Source organism: Neophocaena asiaeorientalis, unplaced genomic scaffold, assembly GCF_003031525.2.
Source record: "Neophocaena asiaeorientalis asiaeorientalis breed wild unplaced genomic scaffold, Neophocaena_asiaeorientalis_V1.1 scaffold1, whole genome shotgun sequence".
Classification (NCBI taxonomy): domain Eukaryota; kingdom Metazoa; phylum Chordata; class Mammalia; order Artiodactyla; family Phocoenidae; genus Neophocaena; species Neophocaena asiaeorientalis.
Genome location: NW_020171981.1, coordinates 5,384,050 through 5,409,132, shown reverse-complemented (window position 1 = coordinate 5,409,132; position 25,083 = coordinate 5,384,050). Strand labels below are relative to the sequence as shown.

Below are 25,083 nucleotides of genomic sequence, written 5' to 3'. Positions count from 1 at the left end.
TGCCTGTTTATCTCTATGCCATAAAAAAAAAAAAAAAATATATATATATATATATATGTATGTCTATCAATACTTTGTCATGTATGCTATAAACTTTTTAAAAAAGCAATGTATCATTTGCCTTTTTAGTTTCCTTACCATCTCTTTTGCTATACACAGATTTAAAATTTCATACAGTCTCTTATAACTGATTCATTTTGCTGTACACCTGAAACTAATACAACATTGTAAATCAACTATACTCCAATAAAAATTTAAAAAATAACATAAAATAAAATTTCATATAGTCTAATTTGTCAAATATTTCCTTTGTGACTTCTGGGTTTAATAAAATAACTCCCTTTGTCTATAATTAAAGATTATTAAATTATTTCCTGAATTTTCTTCTGGTATAATAGATTTTATTTCCGATATTTAAATATTTAATCTAACTCAAATGTGTTTTTGTTTACGGTGTGAGGCAGGGGTTTGCCTTTACTTTCCAAATGTGTTCTCCCAATACTACTTGTTTACCTTTTTTGCCTGATTAAAAATGCCATCTGTATAATAAAGTAAATTTCTATCCTGTTCCATTGATCTTTCTGGCCCTTCCTATACTACCTTAATTTATTTTAGGAAATGTACCATAATGTATTTAACCAAAACGTCATTCACCTCCTATACCTACCCCCTTCATATCTCCACTTATATCCCTTTCATAACAAATTATTAGCCATTTTGTCATATTTATTCTTCCATATGTAACTCAGAATCAAGTTTGGGAACTTTCTTTTCAAGTTTCCACGGAGATGGAACATCTTCACAGAGATGTCGTGCAGATCAAATGAGCTCACGCAGAGGTTCTCAACCCTGGCTGCACAGTAGAATCACTGGGGGGTACTTTTTAACATACCAACACTGGGGTCCCACCTCCACAGACTCAGATTTCATTGATCAGGGGTGTAGTCCAGACACCAGAAGTCCTCCAGAGGATTCCAATGTGCTGCCAAGATTGAGACCACATAGCTAAAGCGTGTGGACATGCTCTGAAAAGATGCCCTGTTCTCCCATGCCCTGGCCAGGCACTGCTGTCTCCTAGCACAATCACTCACCCGCACCGTCTTGTTCTCCATGTTGATGGTGGGGACGCTGGTTCGGAGGAACAGGGTGGCCCAGCTGGCTACCCTGACTCGGTCAAAGTCTTTGTAATCCTGGAGGGGGGGAAGGATGGGTCAAAAGAAGCAGCTGAAGCCCTTCTGAGCCTCTCTCCTGACCCTCCCTCAGGGTCAACAACAAACCCCAGGACACCATCCCCCGCATCCTTAAGCAGCACCCAAAAGGACCTGACACCAGGCCTCTCCTCCACACACGAACACACGTCATTCATTCATCTGTGCGTCAGGTCCTGTGCTGGATGCTGGGGACAGCAGAGACAATGAAGGTCACAGTCTAGGTCCGGCCTGTGGGCTAAATCTGGCCCATGACCTGCTTTTGTAAATAAAGTATTTCTGGCACATAGACACGCCCGCTCATCTGTTATTGTCTGTGACAGCTTTGTGCTACTGGGCAGAATCGAGTAGCCGCAACAGAAAGCACGTGGCCCACAGAGCTGCAAAGACGTTTCATCTAGTCATTTACAGAACAAGTTTGGTCTAGGTGGCACAAGACGGCTGGCACCGCAACCCAGAGCAGAGCACGGTGAGCGGCATGTGTGGTTTCTGAGAAAGTTCTGTGCGTGTCCAGAGGGGAGAGGTCATTTTCAGCTGGAAAAGTCAGAGAAGACCTCGCTGGTGGTCTCTTGAGGGAGACTGTGAAGTGTGAACAGAAGTTTGCATGCAGAGATAACAGAGGCGAGCCGGCGTCCGGGGGAAGGAACAGCACGGACTGAAGCGGGGAGGTGGGAAGGCAATGGACACGTGACAGAATAATGAACATGTGAGAGAAGGTCATCTTGGCCAAAGACAAACTTATGTCATATCCCCCACACAGATGCACGGACTAACACTGACACAGTAACAGGTGCACAACCCAGCATGTATCGATCTCCATGCAGTCACTGACACACACTTGGGCACACACATGCACTCCAGCCTCATCCTCTTCCTGTTGCTCTCCCTGCCCGGATGGGTGGCAGTGGAGACCTCCAGACCCCAGCACTGACCTCGATGAAGGTGCTGTTCCACACTCGTGCCTGCACTGTCATGTTGGTGATGACGGGGGCATCAGGAATCCGGCACTCCAGCCACACACAGCGGGTGTGGTCACCGCCACAGCTCTGAGCCGGGCAGGGAACACAGAACACGAGCCAGTCTGGGTCTCTAGATTCTTCAGACTTCGCCCCTGGCTCCGTCCCACCCATGGCTGACCTGAAGGGGCCTGCCCTAATCCCTTCACTCATGCACACTGCACTTACGTGTTTAAGGCACGTTCTTTGGGCCAGGCATACATAGACGCCAGCGACAGGGGGAACGGGAAATCTGATCCTTGTTCGTGTAAATGGGGCCCAATCCCAAACGCCACCTTTCCAATGCCTTCCCACGCTGAGCCTTTGTTCCTGCCGGCTCCCTCTACTTGGAAGGCCACTTCTCCCTCTCCACCCAGCTAGACCTCAACTTGCTGCCCAGGCCTGCTCCCCTCTCCCTTCTGACAGAGGGCGCCCCGCACCCTGTCTTCATCTTGCCTCTCCCCATTCCCAGCCCTAATGATCAAAGCTTTGAGCAGCTATGTCACGCCCAACAGGTTGGGGCTCCTGGGAACAGAATCAGTATTTCTCCCTTCAGTCCACTGTACTGGCTGCTCCCCAACACAAGGCAAGGGCAGCGGGGTCCCTCTGAGGGCAGGAGATGAGTCCCTCCCCCTGACTGGAGGCTCCTGAAGGCAGGGGCCACATCACCTCATCAGACTGGGTTCTCCTGGGGCGTAGCACCTATCTCCCTTGCTTCGTGTGCACCCTATGATGGGTGGGCGCAATCCCCTCCAACCTTGCCCCGGTCACTCACCAGCTGGATCTCAGACTTGGCTTTCTTGGCAGCAGCCAGAGTGACCGGCAGGGGGCCCTGGCCTCTCCCGGGGTCCAGTTGTCGCCGCCTGCGTTGTGGAGATGGCGGCCTGTCCCCAGGAACCTGAAGGGGGAAGAGGTCATTTGTTGGAGGGAGGATCAAAGGTGAGGAGAGGAGGAAAGGGCAGGTGGAGGGGCAGGCCCCAGAGGTGTAGGAGGGGAGGGAGAGGAAGACGCTGGCCTTTCTGCCCTGCAGCTTGCAAAGGAAATGAGATGCAAGTGAACGCTTCCCCTGGTGTCCTTACAGAGAGAGTGAGGTTGAGAGGGTTGACAAGGTCTCCAGGTGGCCGGCAGTGCCAGGACCCATTGCCGTGGACCGTGATCTCCGTGGGGTATAGCAGCCACTTGCCATTGCTGACTTCATAGGGCCACTCCAGCCCCAGGATCAGGGTACCAAGGGCTGCCAGCCCTTCCCCCACTGGGCCCACCTGCGGGTACAAGGGGTGTCATGGCTACTGTCTCCTGGAAAACCACCTCCATCTCACCAACCCCCACCCTCACACCCTCAGACCCTGGACCCAGAGGTCCCCTTACCTGGAACTCATACTTGAGAGGGCTTCCCACATCCTCCACAGATTTCATGCCAGACTCACCCATCACTGTCCCCCCAAAGAAGCTTTGTAGCCGGTGACTCACCCTAGGGGTAAGAAAGATGCTGGAGTCACAGGGGATGGGAGGGGCCCTTGCGGGGGCGGGGGCACCAAGGTTAACTACAACTCCTCTGATATCAGGCAGACCTGAGATAAACCCCAGCTCTAGCATTTACTAGCTGTATGGCCTCAAACAAGTTGTTTATCCTCTCTGAGCCTCAGTTTCTTCATCTGTAAAGTGGGGTTAATCTGTTAAGCAGGGTCACTATATAATGGGGCTGTTGTGAGAAGACAATGAGATGATGTATATAAAATTCTTAGCATTGTATATACATGCCACATCTTCTTTATCCATTCATCTGTTGATGGACACTTAGGTTGCTTCCCCTAGAGTCTGTCATACAGAGGGAAGTAAGTCAGAAAGAGAAAAACAAATACCGTATGCTAACACATATATATGGAATTTAAAATTTTTTAAAAAATGGTCATGAAGAACCTAGGGGCAAGACTGGAATAAAGACACAGACCTACTAGCGAATGGACCTGAGGACACGGGGAGGGGGAAGGGTAACTGTGACAAAGTGAGAGAGTAGCACGGACATATATACACTACCAAATGTAAAATAGATAGCTAGTGGGAAGCAGCTGCATAGCACAGGGAGATCAGCTCGGGCTCGGTGCTTTGTGACCACCTAGTGGGGTGGGATAGGGGGGGTGGGAGGGAGACGCAAGTGGGAAAAGATATGGAGATATATGTATATGTATAACTGATTCACTTTGTTATAAAGCAGAAACTAACACACCATTGTAAAGCAATTATACTCCAATAAAGATGTGGGGTTTTTTTTCGTTTTTTTTGTGTGTGTGTGTGTGGTACGCGGGCCTCTCACTGTTGTGGCCTCTCCCGTTGCGGAGCACAGGCTCCGGACGCGCAGGCTCAGTGGCCACGGCTCACGGGCCCAGCCGCTCCACGGCATGTGGGATCCTCCCGGACCGGGGCACGAACCCGTGTCCCCTGCATCGGCAGGCGGACTCTCAACCACTGCGCCACCAGGGAAGCCCTCCAATAAAGATGTTTTAAAAATATATATACCCTTAGCACAACAAGCTCTCATGAAATGGCAGGGCCACACCAACACCTTAGCCCCAGAGTTTCTGATTCCTCCACTGCTACCTGCTTTGCAAGGAGAATAATAGTAACAATAGTGATGTTGTTATGTCTTGGCCTAAGGATACCAAGCCAGGAGAGGTGTCTCAGAGGAGCTTGAGAGACACCTTAGGCAGGGGAGACCCTAGCTCAGGCCCAGCAGGCTGGGGTTGGGGGGAGTGGTACCCACATGCTGAGCGAGGCCTGGAGTGTGTAGTCCACCAGCAGAGTCAGGGTTATGGGCCACAGGTCATCCTGGTGACTTGACCTGGGGAAAGAATGGGGAGGGCAGGGGAGGAATGTGTCAGCTGAGGCTGGGGTGGGGGGGCCCAGGACATCTCAAGCCCGACATAGCCTGGCTTCTCGAGGTCACTCACGTGGAGAGCTGCAGCTGTGCCTGGAGTTCCCTTGTGTGCAGGGTCACCCCAATGACCTCGAAGGCAATGAGCAGCTCCATCTGCCATGAGGGTGAGGGAGGCAGAGAGGGGCGTTTGGGGCCAGGCAGGGGTGAGGCCATGGGGAAGCGAGAGGCTGAATGCCACGCTAAGGAGTTGGTTCTCTGGCCTCCTCCTCCCATTCGGGGTGCGGTCTCCCACTGCCACCTGTCTCCATTTTTCCACCTTCCTAGCCCCTTCTCTTTCCCTTTTCCCATTCTCTTCTGCTAGTAATATCTCTGCTACTTTTGAGCCACATGACCTTGAGCAATCACTGAAACTATATAAGTCCATGTTTCCTTTCTGTAAATCAGCATCTACCTCCTCAGAAGGTTGTGAGAATTATATCATATAAAAGAAGCACAGCCTTGGGGTCAGGGCCTGGCACATAGTAGGTGCTCAGCAAAATCGGTTTCCTCACCTCCACCTGCTCTAGCTTTGTGCATAGCTCCCTAGTGGCCCCATTTTTCTGTCTCTGGGTCTCTCCCCACCCCCTACTGTATCCCCCCCGCTCCTCCACTCTGGCTCTTTGCTTCAAGGAGGCCTGGGAAGCAGGCAGGCAGAGTGAAGATAAGGAACTCATCAGAGGAGTAGCCTGGGACCCACGGGGTTGGGAGGGTGTGGTCGGCGCTCACCCTCTGGTTCCGTTTGAAGGGGTTCCCCAGCTCGCAAACGATGGTCATGGTCTCGTTGGCTTGGCAAGCTCCAGGCTGAAGAAAGAAGACAAATCACGTCTGGGTGGTCAGACTAGGGCTTGTCCCGCCCCTCTCCTGTGGTACAGGGCCTGAAGCCCTAGAGGCCTGAGAACCCATGTGTTCCCCTAGCAGCAGAGACGCTGCAGGCACCTGAGGAAGCCCAGCCTAGAGGAGTTGGGGGGGGGGGCGGGGAACACATGGCAAATGACAACACATGTACATGACATGTATGAAGGATGCCTATACGTGGTGGAGCCGTGATTGGGCTCCGAGGGGGCGGAAGGCACTCACGGGGCGCACTGAGGACAGCAGCAGGGCGGGAGGCACCGCCAGGGTGAGCAGCGCCTCGTGGGCGTCTTCCCCAGCCCGCTCCCGGCTTGGGGTGTTGGTCAAGTTGAGGCTCAGCAGCAGTTTTCGGAAGTCTCTACTGTACGGGAGCCTGAGAGGGGAGGAGCCCCGGGCTCAGGGAAGGCCAGTCTTAACAGCTCCCACCCCGCTAATTAAGGTCCCTCCTCTCCGATTCGCCTCTCTCTGAGACGCCTCCCCTCAGATCTTACCAGTTCTCTCCCCTCTTCCAGACCAATAGGGCCCCGCCCCTCAACTCCCCAAAGCCGGTGAAGTCCGCCCCACCCTTGGCCAATCCTCGCGGTCCAGAGCGCACCTGCTCAGCCGCTGCCCCAGCTCAGACACGAAGGCCGCCTGCATCTGCAAGTTGCTGTCGCACTTGTTGTCCGGCCCGCACTCCTTCTGGAACTGGACCTGGGGGTGGTCGGAGGCGTGGAGGGCCCACCACTCACAGCGCCCTCTGGCCCCACAGCTCTCCGGGTCCCTGTCCTTCGGCCCCACCCACCTCCGTGTGGTTCTCCAGAGCCTGCGCCGGGTTGAGGACCGGGTAGGCGTCCAGGGACCGAAGCCCCAGTCGGGGGCGCTCAGGCATCCGCAAAGGTAAAGAGTAGTTCATGGAGATGATGATGGGTCGGAGTTTGTCACGGACGTTGTCCTGGGAAAGGAAGGTACGCTGAACCCAGCTCTGCACTGCCCTCCAAACCAAGTTGAATCCTCACACCATCCTAAACCCCTAGGGAGGAGCTGAAGGCCCCCACCCCGCCTCAACCCTGAAAACCCCCTGTAAGGCTGAACCCCCTCCCGTCTGATCACCAAATTGACCCCACTTGTACCACCTTGACCCACAAGTGAGAAGGTGGGGCTCCTCTTCTCCAGGGATCCCTCTGGGGGGAGGGTTGAGCTTCCCTTCATCCCTGGGGTTCCCAGGTTGTGTTCTTCCTTCTCACCCTGATGTCCCAGAGAGAGCCTGAGCCTGCCCCTACTAACGGATGCCTTTTCCCCAGAGGTGAGCTGAGGCAAGAATTTCACACCCCTCACTGTGGCCCCCATCCGCACTCCAAGGGTCTCCCCTCTCCTCTACCATGGGCTGGGTGCTGTGCACTGTGCCCTCTACTTACCTATGGCCTTCCAGGCCGACCTGCCACCTCTGTCTCTGGGGAGACCTCATTCCCTCACCCTTGACCTTGGGGACTCTGGCTACCTCTTCCTGGGGCCATGGAGCCCATGTGCCACCCCTCGCCCCTCCCTCACCATCAGGAGCAGCTCCAGCGTCTGGCAGCGCATCTCGGGCATGGAGAAGAAGCCATGGAAGATAGCTGACTGACTGCGTGCAAAGCGGAGCCGGGGTGGGCGGCGGTCCCGGTCGGCCTCCAGAGTGTAGGCCAGGGCTGCAGGTACACAGTGTGGTCAGCAAGTGACCAGGTGAGCACGCCCTCCCCCTCGCCCTGCAGCCCAGCACTCACTGATGTTCCGCCTGTAGTTGGGGTCCCCGGCACTCTGGTTGTAAGCAAAGCACAGCTCCACCTGCACGCTGTTGAGGGTGGGGGACATGGAGGAGGGTCCGGTCACAGCGGGACCCAGATATCCAGGCCCTGGCTTTCACCCCCTTTCCTGGGCAAGGCGGAACACGGCCCTTCAGGGAAAAGGCAGGGACAAAACTGGGGAGTCCACAGGGCTGGGCTGGGGTGTCCCTTGCCCCTTCCCTCCCCACTCTCATCAGAGCCATAGAAAACAGGGTTAGAGGGCACCAATGGGGAAACGGAGGCCCTGAGAGCAGGAGTTGCCTGAAGTCGTTAGTCAGTTGTTGGCCCAGCCCAGTCTTGGGCAGGATCCCCAGTCCAGATCTCCCTCCCCACCCCGCCCCCCACTTCCCTGCCCTGTCTCCCCCTGCCTTCTGATCCAGTACCCTCATTCACACACAGACCTTGGGGTCATCACCATCATTATTGTAACCATCTTAGCAACTAACATTTTTTGAGCATTTAGGGTTTACAGAGAGCCATGCTAAGGGCTATTTGTATATTATCTCATTTGATTATCATAGCAGCCCTGTGAATTGGTTATTAACTTTGTTTTATAGGCAAGGAATCTGAGATTCGGAGAGATTAATTTGCTCAAGGTGGCTCTCTCTCCTTCCCCACATCCCATCACCTAAGTGTCTTTCTCTTCCCTCCCCTTCCAGGATCTCACCCCCCAGAGCCCATCCCCACCACTGCAATGGCCATAGCTGGAATTTGAACCAGGCAGTCAGAGCTCCCACTCTCAACCACCGTGCCCTATTGCCCCCACCCCCAATTCACCCATTACCTCCTGCAAGGAATTTTGCTTTTTAATGAGGTTGGGTAAGGAGGGCCATGCTTACCCAAGAATCAACCCTTTAATGGTGGGATATCAGGAGTTGCCAGGGGAGGGTTTTGGGAGAGTCTTCCCATATATCAGGAGGAATGGGTGGGCAGAGTGGGGCCTGAGGGTCTCACCAGGAGGTGGCTGTGCAGAGTACAGGGTCCAGTACAGATGGCCTGGCCACCAAGGTCCTGTGGAGAATGTTGATGACAGGCCGGGCCCTGCACGGAAAACCCACAGACATCAATGCCTCTGGCCTGTCCCAGGCCAGGCTGGGGTCGGGGCTCAGGTTTGCACGGACACGATGCTGAAGGTGGACAGGGCTGGGGCTCCATGCAGACAGGGATGGAGGAGAGAAAGGCCCCCATCCACTGCTGCCCTGGCTCACCGCAGCAGCACGATATGGTCTGACAGGCTCCCCACCAGCAGGTCTGGGTAGAGGTTCTCATCCACATCCATCTGCCCACTCAGGGAGTAGCCGAAGGTAGCCAAGCCAGGCAGTCCCAGCTTCTCTCCGTGTATTACCTGGAGGCAGAGGGAAGTGGTGGGGACAGGCTCTGGGGTAGGCTCCGGGGAGTGGGGCCCAGGGGGAATAGGGAGGGCTGGATGAGGGAAAGGAGGAAGGGCCCCTCCATCCCTGTCCATCCATACCTGCTGGGGCTGTCTGAGGAGCCCCCTGGAGCTGCCGTGGTAGATGTACACTTTGCCCAAGCCCTCGAAAGGGGCTCCCACAGCAACGTCTGGGGAAGAGATACAGTACAGGGTCACCCCGTGTACTATGGGCCCCACAGTTCCCCAACCCTGTGCTCCAGGCCGCAGAGCCCAGCATGGCATTGACCTCCCTGTCAGACAGTGCTCGGAGCATCAGGGAACAGAGCTCTGTGGCTCAGGATTAAAACTGGGACCAGGGGCTTCCCTGGTGGCGCAGTGGTTGAGAGTCCGCCTCCAAAAAAAAAAAAAAAAAAAAAAAAAAACTGGGACCACTGGGCACCCAATTGCCTCTTTTATATGAGGGAAATTAGGCCCAGAAGAGGGAAGTGACTTACCCAAAGTCACAAAGCAAGTTAATGTGTCCAGCAGGCCTAAACCCCAGATTTCTGACCACTGGCTGTTGTTTGTTTTCCCTTATTGCAGTGCCTTCCTTCTCCCCCACCAACCGCCCCTCCAGACACCTGGTTCTTCTAATGACATTTACCAGCAGGGTCCCAAAAGCAGGTGTTATCCGTTGGTGACTTTGCCAGGTAGTTATCAAGCACTCATCTCATCCAGTCCTCACAAGAGTACTGGCAGTAGGTACTACTTTTTTTTGTTTTTTCTCTTGGCAGTAGGTACTACCGTCCCCACTTCATAGATGAGAAAAAAGGCTCAGGAAACCCAAAGTCACACAGCTGAGGAGTAGAGAAGAGGCTCTAAGCCCATGTCTGTCTCTGTGTGGGGGCTGGGATTTTAATCACAAGAGTCTAGTGAGCTTTACTTGTTAAAATGGCCAGGCTTTTAAATTCTAACCATTATTTGCACAAATAAATCCAAAACGTTTTGTCTTCTTAAACTTTCTAGTTTTCTGCTTTTGATCTGATAAGGTCTAAGTAACCAGAAAGCCAAGCTTGTTAGAAAAGGAGAAGGAAGTAGGTCCTGAGTGACAACTGGGCAACTCTTGTATCAGTAAGTGCTTGGGCTTCATGAACTAGACTTTCTAGCACCTGTGTTGTCTCTTTAGCGGCGCCTCTGCCTTCCTTTTGGTTTCCAGGTATGTTCTGGGAAGTTGAGGTTGTCAGAGAAATGACTTACACAGACGCCAGGTGCTCCCGTGGCAACCAGGCTCAACCCCTTGACTTGTCCCTCTCCTTGATACACCAGGTCTGATTGGTCCCCAAGTCCTGCAGAGCACTAACGACACCCCCTATATCTGGGACGTCTATCTTGTCCCAGCGCTTAACGTCCCACACCTGATATACTATATTCTTGATCTTAACACCCCCAGCCTCGCCCCCCGCATCCATCCATCCCACATCTCCCTCCAGAATCATCTTGCGAGGTGCCAAGCTATCATATCAAATCCCTGCCCCCAAATCTTTTTGGACACCGCTCTGCCATAACCCAAATATAAAGCCCTAGTTTTTCTGCCTGGCTTTCAAAGCGGCCACCCCACCCCTACACTACCTCTCCAGCCTCATCTCTGATGTGAACAACCCACACCTACTAGATGTGAGCACATCAGGCAAGTGTACCACACTCATGTTGTGCCCCTTCTCTTCCCTCCACTGTGTACACTCAGCCCAGCCTTTGATGCCCAGTGGTACGTCCACTCCTCCAGGAGGTCTACCAAGCTCGCCTCTGTGGGGGCTCCCTTTGCACGCTGTCTCTCCAGCACTGCTGTGAGCTCCCCAGACCTGGGCCCTAGCCTGTCATCTCTTCGGACCCTGTCAAGCCTGGTATGCAGCTGGCTCTCAGTCAGTGGATGCTGGGGCAGGAGTGCTGGCTCATACCCTGGAATCCATCCTGGTTGATGTCACCGATGCTTGCCACGGAGAAGCCAAAGGCAGAGCGACTGGGGCCGTGAAGAAGGAGGGAGGGGTGGGCCGGGAAGGAGGTGCCTGCCTGGTTCATGAAGACATAAATGGCACCCCCTACCTCCTCTTTCCGCTCAAAGTAATAGGGGGCACCCACCAGGAGGTCCTGCCACCTGCACAGGAGAGAAGAAGGTGAAGATGGGACATGCAGCATAACTCTTATTTAGCAGACATAACTGTGCCAGGCAGGGCACGTGACTCTACAAATGGCGCCTCTGGCCATAGGTCGTGGGAAGGACAAGGAAGCGTCACTGTGACCCGTCTAATAGAAAACACACGTTGTGGAGAAGCCATGTAGACACAGGTCACACCCAAACAGCCCACATCCACTAGAGCCATACAGATGACAGGCATAGACGAGGAGATGCAAGCCTCGTGAAATTGACATGCAAATACCCAGAATCCCATAAAGTCTGATTGCAGATCAACATGCAAAATTGACTAGCAAATCCCTGCAAACAGCATGCAAAGAAATGCACAATTGCAAACCTCCATCTCTCTGCCCTGCTTTGGGCAAGCCCGCCCCCCTCACCATTCTCCCGGCCCCAGAGAAACATCCCTGGATTCTCACCCATCATTGTTCAGGTCTGCCAGGGCAATGGCACTGCCAAAATAGGCGCCCACCTGCCTGCCCTCCAGCACCTGCCTCCTCCGCAGGTCTCCACCCGCCTCCTGGCTCAGCAAAAAGACAGCGCCCACATGTTGGTGCCGAGGGGCACCCGTCACAATGGTGGTGCTCGTAGGGTGCAGGACGGCACTGCCCACCTGCATCGTGTAGCCTGGGAAGCGGGGAAGGTGGTCAATCAAGGCTCCAGTAAGTTTTGTCCCCTTCTACTCCGGACCCACCTCCCAATATCCCCCCATTATCTTCTGTTCCTCTATTCTAAGTTGGGCAAGAAGGTGGACCTTGGATGCCCAGCCCCCAGTCCTGCCTGCACACTGGACCGTGAGCTCCATGAGGGTCATGACTCTGCATCTTGGGGGCGTACAGGTGGTGCTCAATAACTGTGTGCTAGCTGAATTAAATGCCACTAGTCGCACTGCACCCTGGCCTCACTCTTCCACCAGACACCGAAGGTGAGAGGGCCACTGAGCCCCTTTCCTCCTCTCCACCCAAAGGGCCACCACAACTGGACTCACCAATGTAGAGGTTGCCTTGGTCCGCTGGGTCCTTGTAACTATATTCGGATAAATCCCAGTCCTTCCGCTGAATCATGTAGCTGTTTCCTTCACGAGGGTTTGAGGAGAGGGAGTATAAATCACCACTCCTTTCCTCCACTATGTCCAGGCCCCCCACTTCCAGATAAGGATAATAATAACCCCTTTTATTTGTGAGTACTTTGCCATTTGCAAATCACTTCCTCTTTATTTTAACAATTCTGTGAGGTAGAATGATGACCCCCATTTTGCAGATGAGAAAAGTGAGGCTCAGGGATGGAGAGCTGGAATCCAGTCATCCAGGCACCCAGATACTAGATGACATTTCCCTCACCCTGGACACCGAAGCCAGACTCCACACCATTATATCCTCCTAATCCCGCCCCAAACGCGGGCTGCCTACCCCTACCCTGCTCCCCAGGGCTGCTGCTGGAGAGTACCTGTGGCCCTGCCAAGATTCTAAAGGACCAAGGGGTGGGAGGTAAGACTAGCACAGTGAGCAGAGGCCTCGGCCTCAGGCAAGCCCAGAGCGGTGACTACGCCCTGCGCTGCCTGTCAGTCAAGAGGACAAAATAAATAAATCATTGGGATGTAACACAGAGCATAAGAAATACAGTCAATAATAATGGAATCACTTTGTATGGGGACAGATTGTTTCTTCACTTATAGGGGTGATCATTTTATAATGTATTTAAATGTTGAATCACTAAGCTGTACACCTGAAACTAACAAAATATTGTATGTCAACTATACTGCAATGAAAAAAAGCAAAACCAGATTCTGGGCTCCCTCTGCCTGTTGGTTCTGCCATAGCAGGTGCAGTAAGGGAAAAGGGGCCACTGTTGCTACAGCCTATGTGGTGGAGAGAGGCAGGTGGAAGGGGTGTGAGCCGTCAGACTCCTGAGAGGCAGTATGTGGTGTGGCAGATACAAGCATGACTTTGGATACAAGGAGATCTCTGCAGCCCTCCCAAAAGATTGCCCTGTATGTACTGACATGAAAAGATGCCCACGGTTTATCGATATGTGAAAAGAAAGTAGCAGAACAGTAGGTTTAATGTGATTTTGTGTGTGTGTGTGTGTGTGAAGATACCTATACATTCTAAAATAAGTCTGGAAGGATCCACAAGACACTTAGCAGTATACACTGGGAAATGGGACAAGGAAGATGGGGGAGAAGAAGGGCACTTTTCCTCTTTATTTTACTGTACCATTTAGTAGTTGTACCAGGAACGTGCTTTATTTTTTAAGTTTTTAAATGGTGGACCTGCATTCCAGTACAGGTTTCAGAACTTACTGTTGGCCTTGGGTGATTTACTTCACCTCCCTGAGGCTCAGTTTTCTGTAAAATGAGTATAATAATACTCGTATTTTAAGATTAATTCAGATAATAGGTGTAAAGCCTCTGGTACCTAGTAAGCACTTTAAAATAGCAGAGGTCGAGGTAGTTGCTGGTGTTGGCAAACGAATGCTCTCCTCTGCCCTCTCGTGTGGAGGCTCTGGCAGGCTACCCTCGGGCCTAACAGGGGTGGTGGCCTCTGCCCTCTCCCCTTCCCCCACGGTCCCCACCTTTCCAGTTGTAGGCACCAGGAGCGCCAAAGTACACAGTGTTTTGGGTGAAGCCGCCGCTGGCGCCCAGCTGACACATGCCGGTCTCCAGGTAGTCCGTGTTACTGTTGCACATCTCGTTGTGGTAGGTCTGCCAGTCATCGCTGGGGTCCAGCTCCAGGTCGTTGCCCCTCACATAGCACTTGCCCACCATGCGCCGCTGGTCCTCCGACCCCGACCACAACACCTGGGTGTAGCGGTGGGCACAGACCTGGGGACCCCAGCCCCCACCAACGCACACAGCTGAGCCCGCGGCAGGGACTCAGGAGCAGCGTCTCCACAGCCCTGTGCGCCTCTGGCTTTGCAGGAGGGGAGTGCAAAGAGGTCTCCCAGCTTTTCTTTCTTCCCACAGTGGTGCTTGGACCTGCATTGCCTTTCCAGAATTCAAAAATCTGCTCTGAAGGCTGAGAACACTTTTGGAAGACCAGAAGGTACTGGATTTGAGAGTGGCTTAGGGATCTTGGCAAAACGAAAAGGGAAAAGGATGAGAGAATGTGAGGTTCAGGCCCTTGGGTCTAAAAGGAGCTAGACACAGAGCAGGTTAGGAATTTGCTTCTCTGCTGTCCCCTGATGGCCTCGCCCTCTTAATGAAAGGTCAATATTAGAATAACAACCACAGCAGCAGCGGCTAACACGTACTGAGTGCTGACTATATGCCAGACACAAGTCTGAGCTCTTCACATATTAATTCTTTTAAGCCTCCTACCAGCCCTATGGAGTAGGGATAATTATCTTCCCCATTTTAGATAAGGAAACTGAGGCACAGAGAACTAAGAAACCTGCTTAAGATCTCACATCTAGAGAGAGGCAGGGGATATTCAAACGAAGGCTGTCGGGCTCCGGGGTCTGAGCTCCTAAGTGTCAGGCTGTGCTTCCTCTCTTGAAGCTTCTCCCTGCACATGGGAGGTGCTCCATAAAGAGTTATTGGGCAGATCAGTCAGAATAGGGTATTTGTAAAAACAGCCAGGGGCCAGGGGAAACCCAGAACCAGGCCTAGTTCTTGTTTGCTTGCCGTCTGTGTCCCCGTCCAGCCGTGAGCCAAACCCATGCTCGTGCTGGCCTGAGCCTGTCCCGGGTAACTACAAAGTTTGTAGTGCGGGCTCAGGGCAGGGCTCGCCAAAAACGGACTGAATGAATGGATGGGTGAGCAGAAAACTGCTGAAGGACCCAGGATCTAGAACTGACTTAAGTGGAAACCTGGACCCACACCATCCTTAACAAAAGACTAGAAAGGGTGTTTCAGTGAACGGGTCAAACCCAGAGCTTATGACAGTGTTCAGAGGTGACAGAAATCACAGCGTGATCCAAAGGTGACGGCTATGGGGGTGACGGTTGACTGGAAAGGAGTGGGCTTTCTGGAATGATGTAAATATGCTATTTCTTTAGTGGGTGTTGGTTACACAGTTGTATAAACGCAGTTCAGTTGTCAAAACGCAACTGAAACAAAATCTGTACATTCACTGTATGTAAATGTTACATGAATTTAAAGATGAAAAATAAATTGTCTATCTGGGGCTCAGAAATTGAGGAGGTGACAGCTGACAGCAGGGAGGGGGCCCCCAAACCCCAGCCGGGTGAGCTGGGGCAGCAGGGCTGTGCCTCTTCCACCAGCCGGCCTCCCCGGAAGGAGCGCGCCCAGGCCGCACTGCCCGAGGCCCTCTCTGCCCTTTCCATCTCACAGTTCCCTCAGCTCATTCCTACCAAGAGTGAACACCACCCCCCTGGGGGGGTGGGCAGTGGGTGCTTCAGACAGGACCCAGGCTGGCCCTTGGAGAGCGCCAGACACCCTCCCCCCCCCCCCACAAGTGCAGGATGAAGGGACACACATGCCGTGGAGACATACAGCCACAGAAATGGACGTTTGCAAGGCTCCAGCTCATGCACAACGGACCCTTCTCCTGCCCTCTGCCTCCCTCTGAAGCTCCTGGGAGACGAAGGAGAGGGCTGGAGGGGGGGAGTGACGGCGAGCGCCCACTTACCAGGACTCTGCCCGCAGGGCCCTGGCTGGCCACAGTCACCCCGAGCCACATGTCCTCTATAATGTGATGGTCAGGGTCACCTGTGGGCGTGGGAGGGGTCATGAGCCAGGGCACCTCATCCCACCCTCCCAGCATCAAGAGCACCCAGGGGGCAGGGGTTGGTCCCTCCCGGATCTTCCACTCCAGCAGGGCAGCCCTCCCTCCCCGCTTTCTCCAGCCCATCATAGTCCGAGCTCTACAAATCCCATCTGGTCCCACGCTAGGACTCCCTCTTCCCAGCCGGACAAGAAGGGACTAGAAGCTACCCAGGTGAGCCTTCTGTCTCTTCCAGTCATTCTCTCTGTGCTACGCCCTCCACCAGGCTCCTGACCCAGCGCCCATTCCCAGGCCCTCTGCTCACTTTTCTCTGCAATGTCCATCCGTTCACAGTCGTTCTTGTGGGCAGTGAGTGGGCACAGGTACACAGCACCGGTCTGGTTGGTATAGCCATCAGGCACAGCAAGGTCCCGGGGGGCACCAGCCAGGAGCCTGGGGGCAAGAAGGTAGGTAGACCCGGGCCCACAGTCCCCAAAGCCCGCTTCAAACAACTCACTGCTCAACGTGCATGGGCCGGGCATCCGCTCTGTGCCAGGTTCTGCCGTCTGGAGATGAATGGCTCCCCGCCCCTGCCCTCGAGGAGTGCCCAGGGTAGGGGAAGGCAGGCAAGGAGACAGACACCTGCGGTCAGTGCCTCATGAGAGGAAAGCAGGGAGCAAACCAGCCCAGACTCTGCGCGGGGGGCAATCAGGGAGGCCCACAGAAGAGGGGACCCTGGCCTGAGTCCGATGACCAGGGCTTACCAGGTGAAGAAGGGGAGGAGGGGCTCTGTAGGCCGAGGTCTGGCCTGTGCAAGAGCCGGGAAGCATAAGCAAGAGTGACTCAGGGATCTGCAAGGCCCTCTGTGCAGCTGGAGGCCAGAAACACGCAGAGGGACAAGAGGCAGGGTGGGAAGGGCAGCCACGGAGGGATTTCAAGCAAGGGAGCGACATGGCCAGATCTGGGTTTGGGAAGGAATGCTTGGCCTCTCAGATGAAGCCAGAGGGGAAGAGAGCAAGGCTGGAGGAGTCCTGGTCCTACCTCTTTGAGCCACATCTGAGGACTTAGATACGGGGGCGGGCACTGAAGAATGTGGGCAGGAAAGGACAACTGACCCTAAACCAGAGCTGGGTGAGCTGAGGTCAGCAGGGCCCTTATGTGACCTGGGCGATGTCTACTCTCCCCCTCCCCACCCTGTTGAGACAGACATATGAGGTATAGGGGTGGTGGCAGGGGAGCTGGGTACCTGACACTTTGGACAGTGTGGCCCTGGGGCAGAGTTCTTGGCTGGTGGGCATGAGAATAGGGATGGGTGAGGACTATAAATCACCTTGTCCCCAGCCTGCCTGGAACCCCTCTTTAGGGACACCAACTGCAAGTCTCTGTAAGGGTTCTTAGGGCTCTAGCAGCCCTTCCCATACCGGAGAGGTGACTAGAGGAGAGGAAGGCGGGTGATCAGCTTTGAAATATTATCTCAAAAGACAGTTCTTGGACCGCCAGAATCAAAAAGCCCTGTGATATTTGTTAAAAAGGCAAATTCCTTGTAAAAAAAATTAACCCCAAAAAAAAGTGTAAAAAAAAAAAAAAAAAAAAAAGGCAAATTCCTCAGCCCACCACAGACAACCTGGATTGAATCTGGGGGTGGAGCCCTGGAACCTGCTTATTTAACACGCACCCCAAAAATTCACACCACAGTTTGAGAACCCGGCTCTACCACCCCTTGCTCTCCCAGCATCATCTGTCTGCAGCCTCTGGACGTTCTGCCAAGACCACCTCCTCAGTCCTGCTGGACCCAGCCTCCTGGGTGGCAGGCACCTCCTAGGTAGGTACCCCTCCATCTGGCCCCAGCAATGCTGTCACCTGAGGCGCCCAGCTCAGAACTTGGGCGCCAGGCCCCCTGCCAGAGTCTGGACGTGCAGAGCAACGGTCCTGCCTGCAGCTCCTGCCTGGGACCTGAGAGTGAGGGCTGCAGGGAGTGGGCAGGGCAGGGCCTGGGCATGCCAGGGCCTGGGTGCCTCGGCCCACTGGGTGTCAGGAATGCGCTGCCTGGGGGTGCCTGGAAGGGGACTCTGCCTGCACCTCACACCTCAGCTCAGACCTCACCCTGGGGAAGGGTTCCTGGGGGCAGGGGTATAGCTTCTCTAAGCAGAGCAGGGCTGGGAGCTCCGGCAGGAAGGCTGGCAGGGGGCCAGCGTGGCAGCCAGGCCCTGTTAGTCACCCTCTGTCTGGGCTGGGTAGGGTGCCTAGCGAGTCCGCTGCCTGACCACCCATGGGCATCTGCCCCCAGCCTGACAGGTGCGAGAGGGGAGCTGCTGCCTGTGGGAAAGGAATATCTCAGCCTTGGAGCTGAAGGGCCTGGTTCTAGGTTTGTTCTGCCTCAAGGGACAATTTCTTTTCCCTCTCTGAGCTGTGAGTGCCTCATCTGTAAAATGGGACAGCAGCTGTCCCAGCACCCTCCAGGGTTGTTGGGGGAAAAAGTGGGTTCATTCTTTGAAAGGGCCTCCTGACTATGAAGCCAAGGCCAACGTGAGCACCGTCGTTCTGCTTTCTTGTGGCACCAGGACTGGCCCTAGCACACCCCCAGGCCTTGCTCCGGGGACCCAGGAATTTCTGCCCCACTGGGTTAGGGGACCTGAAGCACAGGCACAGAGCAGACTAGTTCAGGTGTTCAGATGGGGCAGAGGATCCGCGGCCTAAGGCAATCAGTCAGGTGGGGGTGGGGCACTGGCAGCTAGTCTTTCGAGGGTGGGAGCCCAGATTTGGCTGGAGGTGGCAGCTGGGGGTTGGCTACAATGACCTTGAAGGGGTGGATCCAGGCCTCAGTGGGCAAGGGGTCCCTGGAGAGCCCAGGTTGCATTCCAGGGCGTGCAATGCAAGGGAAGTGTTGCCGTGCCTACAGCTCTCTGGGCCCAAGTTGTCAGGGTGGGAGGTGGCTGAGGAACAGGGTGGCCACGCCCTCCCAGCTCCCTCATCTTAGAGGGAGTGGCCTGAGGGTCCCCGCCTCTTTGCCTCCTGTGGTACAGAGCAGGCAGAGCTGGGCATGAATAGCAATCGGATTGACATAAATCCCCTTACCACCTATACCCTCCCCACTCTCACCCCGCGACAGCCTTGTGCCCATGGATGGGCGGTGGGGCAGGGTCCTAATCCCAGCCCCCGCATCCCAGGCCCCTCCCTCCTCAGAGATTCCACAGGGAGCACCTCCCACCTCCCTGGGGTATTTTTAGCTCCTACTTGGCCTGCTTAGAGGCCCTTTAAGGCCCTCTGGCTCCCAGCCCAGGATCCAATGGGTCTACGGCCAGAGGACTGGGAGTAGATGGGGGAAGGAGGGTGCACGGAGGGCCGGGTCCAGCTTCCTCCAGCCACAGTCAGGTGTGGGAAAATCCAGAGGGTGGGAAAGATCTTACTGGTATGTAAATGAATGTAGGTTACTATGCAAATGAGCACATTGCTCCTGCTGTTGGATCTGGTCCAGATCAAAGAGTGGAGAAGCTGATCCCTCTCAAACCACCACTGAGGTCACCCTCCCAGCAGCAGCCAGAAGTGGGATGCTGTGCCCAGCTCTTGGAGCGAGGAGGAAAGGAGACTGCACTGCCTCCTTCCTGGAGTCAGGCTGGGCTGGGTGGGAGTAGGTGTCTTTCCAGGAGGTAGGGAGATGAATAAAATGACCTCACAAGGGCTTTCAAACAGCTGCCTCTTCACCCTATCCTCAGGCTCCGGCCAGACAGCCCCTCCTGGCCTTTGTGGAGGCCCCTGAGCTCCAAGTTCTGGAGAAGCACTTTCTCACTCCTGCCCCATCACTCTTCCTGGGGCAGTTCAAAGCTAATGGAACAGCCAGGTAGAAAGCAGTGGAATCAGAGGAGGCAGGGGAATGGGGCCCAGGGGTGTCAGGGCACCAGGCTGGCTCACCCCAAAGAAGGCCCCCTGAGGGACACTGGGGTGGGGTGATGCTCAGAGAAACAGCCTGTAGGATTCAACTTCCCAGACTCCTCACCTCAGGGAGGCACTGGGGTAGCCCCAGTGGAAAGACTTCAGTTAACATTGAGGGTCCAGCGGGCCCCCATGCCTTACTCCTTAGGCCAGGAAGCCAGTTGGGGAGGGCGCCCACTCCAGCTCTGAGCCCTGGGGTGGGTTGGGGGCAGCTCTCAGATGCCTGGATCCCAGCTCTGTGCCAATCCTCCTGACTGAGTTAGCCATGTCCCCAGAGGCTTCTCCTGCGGTCGCTGAAACTGCAGTCCTCTCAATCCCCGCCTTACTTCTCCTTACCCTGCCCCCCAGCTCCCTTTCCCCTCTGGAGACTCAGCCCTAGAATCAGAGCAACAAGCCGGAGAAAGTGAGAGAATGAGAGAGGACAGGAGAAAGAGGCCTTGCTCAAGCCTCCAATAATAAAGAACAAGGCTGTTTTTCTCATTTCTTCTCCCTTTCCCTGGCTCCTTAGTATTTTTCCACATTTGATCCCTTAGGGCATTCTTCATGTCATTTAACCTCAATCTCCCTTGCTGTTACCGCCATCCTCTCCCTTCTTTGTTTAGTTCTGACCAAGCCCCTTTCACTTCATTTTCTACAAGATCAGGCTTCCCTTACCTCCTGCCCAGTTTTAAGCTCTCTGGCTTGGCCTGGTCACTGGAGAGAGCCAGAGAAAAAGGACACTATGCATCCACGCCTTGTGATTGCAGCCACAGCTGCTATGCCCATTTCCTCTGGCACGAGCCTTGGAGGCTGCCAGGTGCCTACCCTGCCCAGGGAAACATGTTTTAGGAGAGCAAGTAAGCCTAGTTCCTGCCTACCTCAGGTATGACCTCATCTTCCAGGAGCTGCAGCCACCCCCGCCCCAGGCATCCCAGACACCCTCATTTCCAGGCAAGAGCCCCAGAGGTATCTCCCATAACCCACAAGGTCAGGCCGGACCAGGACACCTGGAATCCCAGGAGGGAATGACAGAACAGGTGCTGGGGGAAGGGGGGGAGGTCAGTGACCATCTCCCCGAGGAATAGTCCCTCTGCTCACCCAGGGGTCCTCATGTATCTCACCAAGAAGCCCAAAGAACCTTGGTTCCCTGTCCTGCTCCTGACCCCTCACTCCAGAGGCTGCGAAATTGGGGCTGGGGTTGCAGTAAGCCTCCGATGTTGTGGGCATGGAACCTCAGTCTAGAGATGAAGGTGATGGGGAACAAAGACACACCTGGGTTTTTAACCATTTCTGGAATAAGGCCAGCTTTGAGAATATAACGAAAGCTATGCTCTCCCCTCCTCCAGGCCCCAGAACAATGCACAAACACGCAAGATTTTGCATACACTTTCCAGGATCCCTGCATCTCCTGAAAACCTTCAGTGAACTTCAGGCTAAGACTTTGTTCAGGATCACGAACCCTCCCCCTTTTCCAAAGGGACTTGGAAGCTAACAAAACTGCCACTTGACTTGCTGGATGCCCTGAGCTGTGCACTCAGAAAGCTGTTTACATCTGGCTATACAGCTGGCTGTAGCTAAGCCCAGCTGGCCCAGCTGATTCTCCCAAAGGGTCATGGGGCAGAATTCAGTGAGATGAGGAGATGACCCAAGATGTAGAACCACCCCTGGAAAAGTCTGAGGATACCCAAGTGAGTCACCCAGAACGCTATCTAGACTACCTGCCTCTCTGAGATTCATTAGTTTTAGAAACTTCTGGGCTCCTGGCAGGCCTAATGCCATCTCTAGTTGCCCAGGAAGAAAAGTGGGACCCCTCTGCTCAGCCCTCTTGGGTGAGGTCCTTGGTTAGTGAGGGCGCATCCAGGTCCCCGCTTCAGCACAAGAGCCCTCAGCTGCCGCTGGGAGAAGAAGGCAGATGCAGAGCATTTTACACAGATTATCTCATTAAAAGCCAACTATCACCCCATGAAGAAGGCATGTGGCTCCCCTCCCCCTGACGTGTAAGATAATTAAGACTCAGGTATTAGTGACAGATTCAAGACAGGAAACTGGCAATGGGACTTGGGAGCCTCTTCTTTCTCCACAGTGCCAAGTTGCCAACAGAGGCAGGAAGGAGTACATAGATCCAGACCCAACCTCTCCCTGGGGAAAACTGGCCCAGAGAAGAGAAATATCCTGCTTAAGGTCACACAGCGAAAAAAAAAGGGGGGAGGGTGTGATTACAGAATCTATTATTTACTCCAGCTTTCCATTATTTACCCTTGCTTTTCTGATATTCTCTTTACACTCCATTTTCCTCATATCATGCAGATTCAGCTGAAAATCTGAAAATCTTTTTCTGGGCTGGGGCAGAAACAGCACCAGTGCTGATGATCACTTAGGGTCTCCAAAAGATGGAAGAGTGGCTAAGGCCAGACCGCAGCTGCTGGGGCCAGGCTGGGAAGGGTGTGGTGGTCCTAGCCTCTGCAGAAGCTAGATGGAATTGAGGCCAAGTAGGTAGGTGGCCTGGGCAGGGGCTGGGCCAGGAGGGCGGGGAACAAGGCTGGGGCAGTCTGAACTTTGGACACTGCAACTTCCTCAAGTTTCTGCAGGTTCCAGCCAGAGTTGAGAAAGGCTTCAACACACCCTTTATCTGACCATGTCCTCTTGCTCAGCAGGGTTTGACATTTCGGTAGGTCAACCAGAAGGGCTACTGCCCAAAGAGGGCCTGCCTGTCCCGTCCTAACAACCTTCCCTCCTGGGGCAGCCTCACCTTCCCCAGCGGCCTCTTCCCCTAACTGCCAACCTCAGCACGCTGAGCCCATGCAGAGAAACTTCTCAAACTTGGACATGCCCCACTGGGCATGACTAAGGGGGGCGGGGGTGGCAACACAAGCAGCTGGATGCGCTCCTTCCCCTCTCTCCCCTCTGCCTAGCTCTTTTTCCTCCTTCTTGCAGCTGTTGGGGAAGGAGAACAGAAGAAAGAGAAAAACACTATTTCCCTCCTGAGACCAAAACAAACACACTCAGGGTTGAAGATTCAACATGAATCCATGGAATGCGAGGAGGACGTCTGGTGGGAGGGCATCACTGCTGGGGGTGGGGGTAGGTTGCAGAAGACCAAGCAGGAGTCGGGACAGCAGCTCCTCTCACTTCTACTTCTGCATCCTCAAGGGGTCAGAAGGAGCGCCTGGACAGCTCCAAACGCCCAGACTCGCCCATCACTTCACTCTCCAACTGCCAAGCAGTTGAGAAGGCCCTTCAGTGTGGTTCTGCCGAGGGTGTGGCTGGCGGGCCGCAGACTATGTGCGAGGTGGGGGCGGGCTTAAATGCATGTCCCCCGTAGATTCTTCCCAGAAAAGGGGAAAGGTGTTTATCTTGCAGTTTTCCCCAGTTCCCAGCCCTGGAGAGAAGAGGCATTCGGTATACTAAGCACCCAGTTCACTGAATGGGAGGGGGGTCAGGAAACGGGGACCCCACTTCTACTCTCAAGAGAGGTTTAAAGGCCTGAGGGGCTGAGTCTAGACAGGTTCTGGCCGGGTCAGCACTTGCCAATAACTACTGCCCCCCCATCCCACACCCAATCCCTTTACTTCCCGCCAAGCCTCGGCAGCAGAAGGGCTGCCTAGGTCCCCGCTCCCTTAATCGTCGCTCCCCAGAGCTGGAGGCCTGCGAGCCTGGAAGCCAGCTGGCCCAGGGCTTGGACTCCACTCGGGATCCGCACCCTGTTCACACACTCTCCCACCCCACCCTGGCCAGTTTCACTTACAGGTAACGCTGCTGCCGCTCCGTCTGCCGATGGAGGGCGACCGAGTAGCCGAAGAGGCTGCCCGGGTTCCCGGCCTCCTTCACCACCAGGAATCGGGTGTCCAGGTTGAAGGCGGAGGCGACGCGGTCGCTGGCGGCCACCATCAAGGCGAGCGCGCAGAACATCGGGCGTAGGACGCGGGCGGCGCGGCTGGGGCCGGGGCCCATGGCTGCGGACGGGAGCCGGGGCCCGGGCGAGAGCGCGTGAGGGCGTGGGGCTGGGAGTGAGGACCTGTTCACCTGCTCCCCCGCGCCACCGGAGAACACTCTGGCGTCCGCTTAGTTGAGCCCCGAAGCGCTGATCAGTTTCTGGCCCCCAGCCCTGGCCAGTTTCACGTCCGTTCACGGTCTGAGCTCTCAGATTCCCCTCTGAGGTCCGCGGGTCTGTTCTCCCGCCTGCACTGTCCCGGGTCACCGCCCCCCTGCCCCGGGCACCCTGCCCCCCAACTCGTGCCGGCCGCGCCCACTTGGCCGCACTGTCGCCTTCGATCCAGGCTCGGCAGCGGATCTGGGCAGGCAGACCTGTCGACCGCTAGGAGGACGGGAAGGAGGGGTCCCACCGCGCGCGCCCCGCCTCTCCACGCCCAGCTCCGCACCTCCCCACCTTGCGCGCCCAGCCGGGGCTAGGCTTTCCTTCCGGGGAAAGAGAAAAGGTCCCGGCTCGGCCGCCTCCTCTTAAAGGGGCAGCACCGCCCCTCCCTCTCCATCCTCCCTAAACCGGCTCCGCCCTCTCCCCCAAACACCTGTCCGGAGCCCCCAAAGGCTTGGATTACCCCTCCCCGCCCCTTGTTTCTCCCGAGAAGCGTCGCCTCCCGAGCAAGATGGATTGGACGGGCGGGGCCGGGGGGTGGGATTTGTCCCGCTGCTTTGCTGCGGAGGCTACAGCTGCTGGAAAGGCCGTTCCGGACGCGGCCACCTCTGTGGGTCCCGCTGGAGAGCCCCGGCGTTGGCGCATCTGGGAGCCGACATCCGCAAGCCACTGGCTGGAATGCCCTCGCCTCCGCCGCGCTGTGAGCCCCTGAGAGAAGGTTAGCGGTCTCTGGGCGTTCTTCCTCGTACCCAGCCCTTCACCGTCCTTGTCAAGATTTCTTTCTTTTGCCCACTCGCTCCCACCCACCCTGATCCGAGCTGGGAATGGTCTCTCAACAAAATCAGACAGTTATTTAGCATTGGTGATAACCAAGCATCGCTAACTGTAATTACCAACAAGACAGTGTTTTCCCCAAAGGGCTGCGCCTTCTGATATCTATTTTGTATCATGGATGTCCGGTAGATGTGGAAAGAAGTCCCTTCTCTTTAGTGTCTGCGTGGCCAGGGAGCTGGGCCCAGACTGGACCCATTTCTCATCCACCCTTGCCTTCAGGGCCCAGCCCAGCAGAATTCCAAAGGCCCCCTCCAACCACGCAGGCTC

At 55.0% G+C, this 25,083-nt stretch overlaps 1 protein-coding gene across 2 annotated transcripts; it reads right to left on the bottom strand.

Moving 5' to 3' along the window:
- Positions 1-718: 718 nt before the first annotated feature.
- Positions 719-24,226, bottom strand: ITGA3 (integrin subunit alpha 3). 2 transcript variants are annotated; one of them, XM_024743048.1, is made up of 23 exons: positions 23,635-24,226; positions 16,306-16,433; positions 15,906-15,985; positions 13,888-14,113; positions 12,302-12,388; positions 11,733-11,940; positions 11,078-11,274; positions 9,243-9,331; positions 8,980-9,116; positions 8,726-8,812; positions 7,712-7,779; positions 7,500-7,636; positions 6,754-6,903; positions 6,565-6,662; positions 6,195-6,342; positions 5,844-5,918; positions 5,152-5,231; positions 4,965-5,042; positions 3,572-3,674; positions 3,283-3,465; positions 2,979-3,101; positions 2,141-2,254; positions 719-1,190 (listed from the first exon to the last, which is right to left on the bottom strand). In XM_024743048.1, exons 1-23 carry the CDS (start codon positions 23,838-23,840, stop codon positions 927-929), a joined length of 3,066 nt encoding a protein of 1,021 aa, XP_024598816.1. In that variant the 5' UTR covers positions 23,841-24,226; the 3' UTR covers positions 719-926. The 2 variants fall into 2 exon arrangements, with proteins under 2 accessions (XP_024598816.1, XP_024598807.1); XM_024743039.1 differs by having other exon boundaries at positions 720-1,190; positions 13,888-14,137.
- Positions 24,227-25,083: the final 857 nt, after the last annotated feature.

Coding starts and splice junctions, on each gene's coding strand:
- ITGA3 (XM_024743039.1), bottom strand. CDS start 23,840: ATGGGCCCCGGCCCCAGCCGCGCCGCCCGCGTCCTACGCCCGATGTTC. Junction 8,813..8,979: donor GACCATATCGTGCTGCTGCG/GTGAGCCAGGGC, acceptor TTTTCCGTGCAG/GGCCCGGCCTGTCATCAACA. Junction 7,637..7,711: donor CAACTACAGGCGGAACATCA/GTGAGTGCTGGG, acceptor GTGTACCTGCAG/CCCTGGCCTACACTCTGGAG.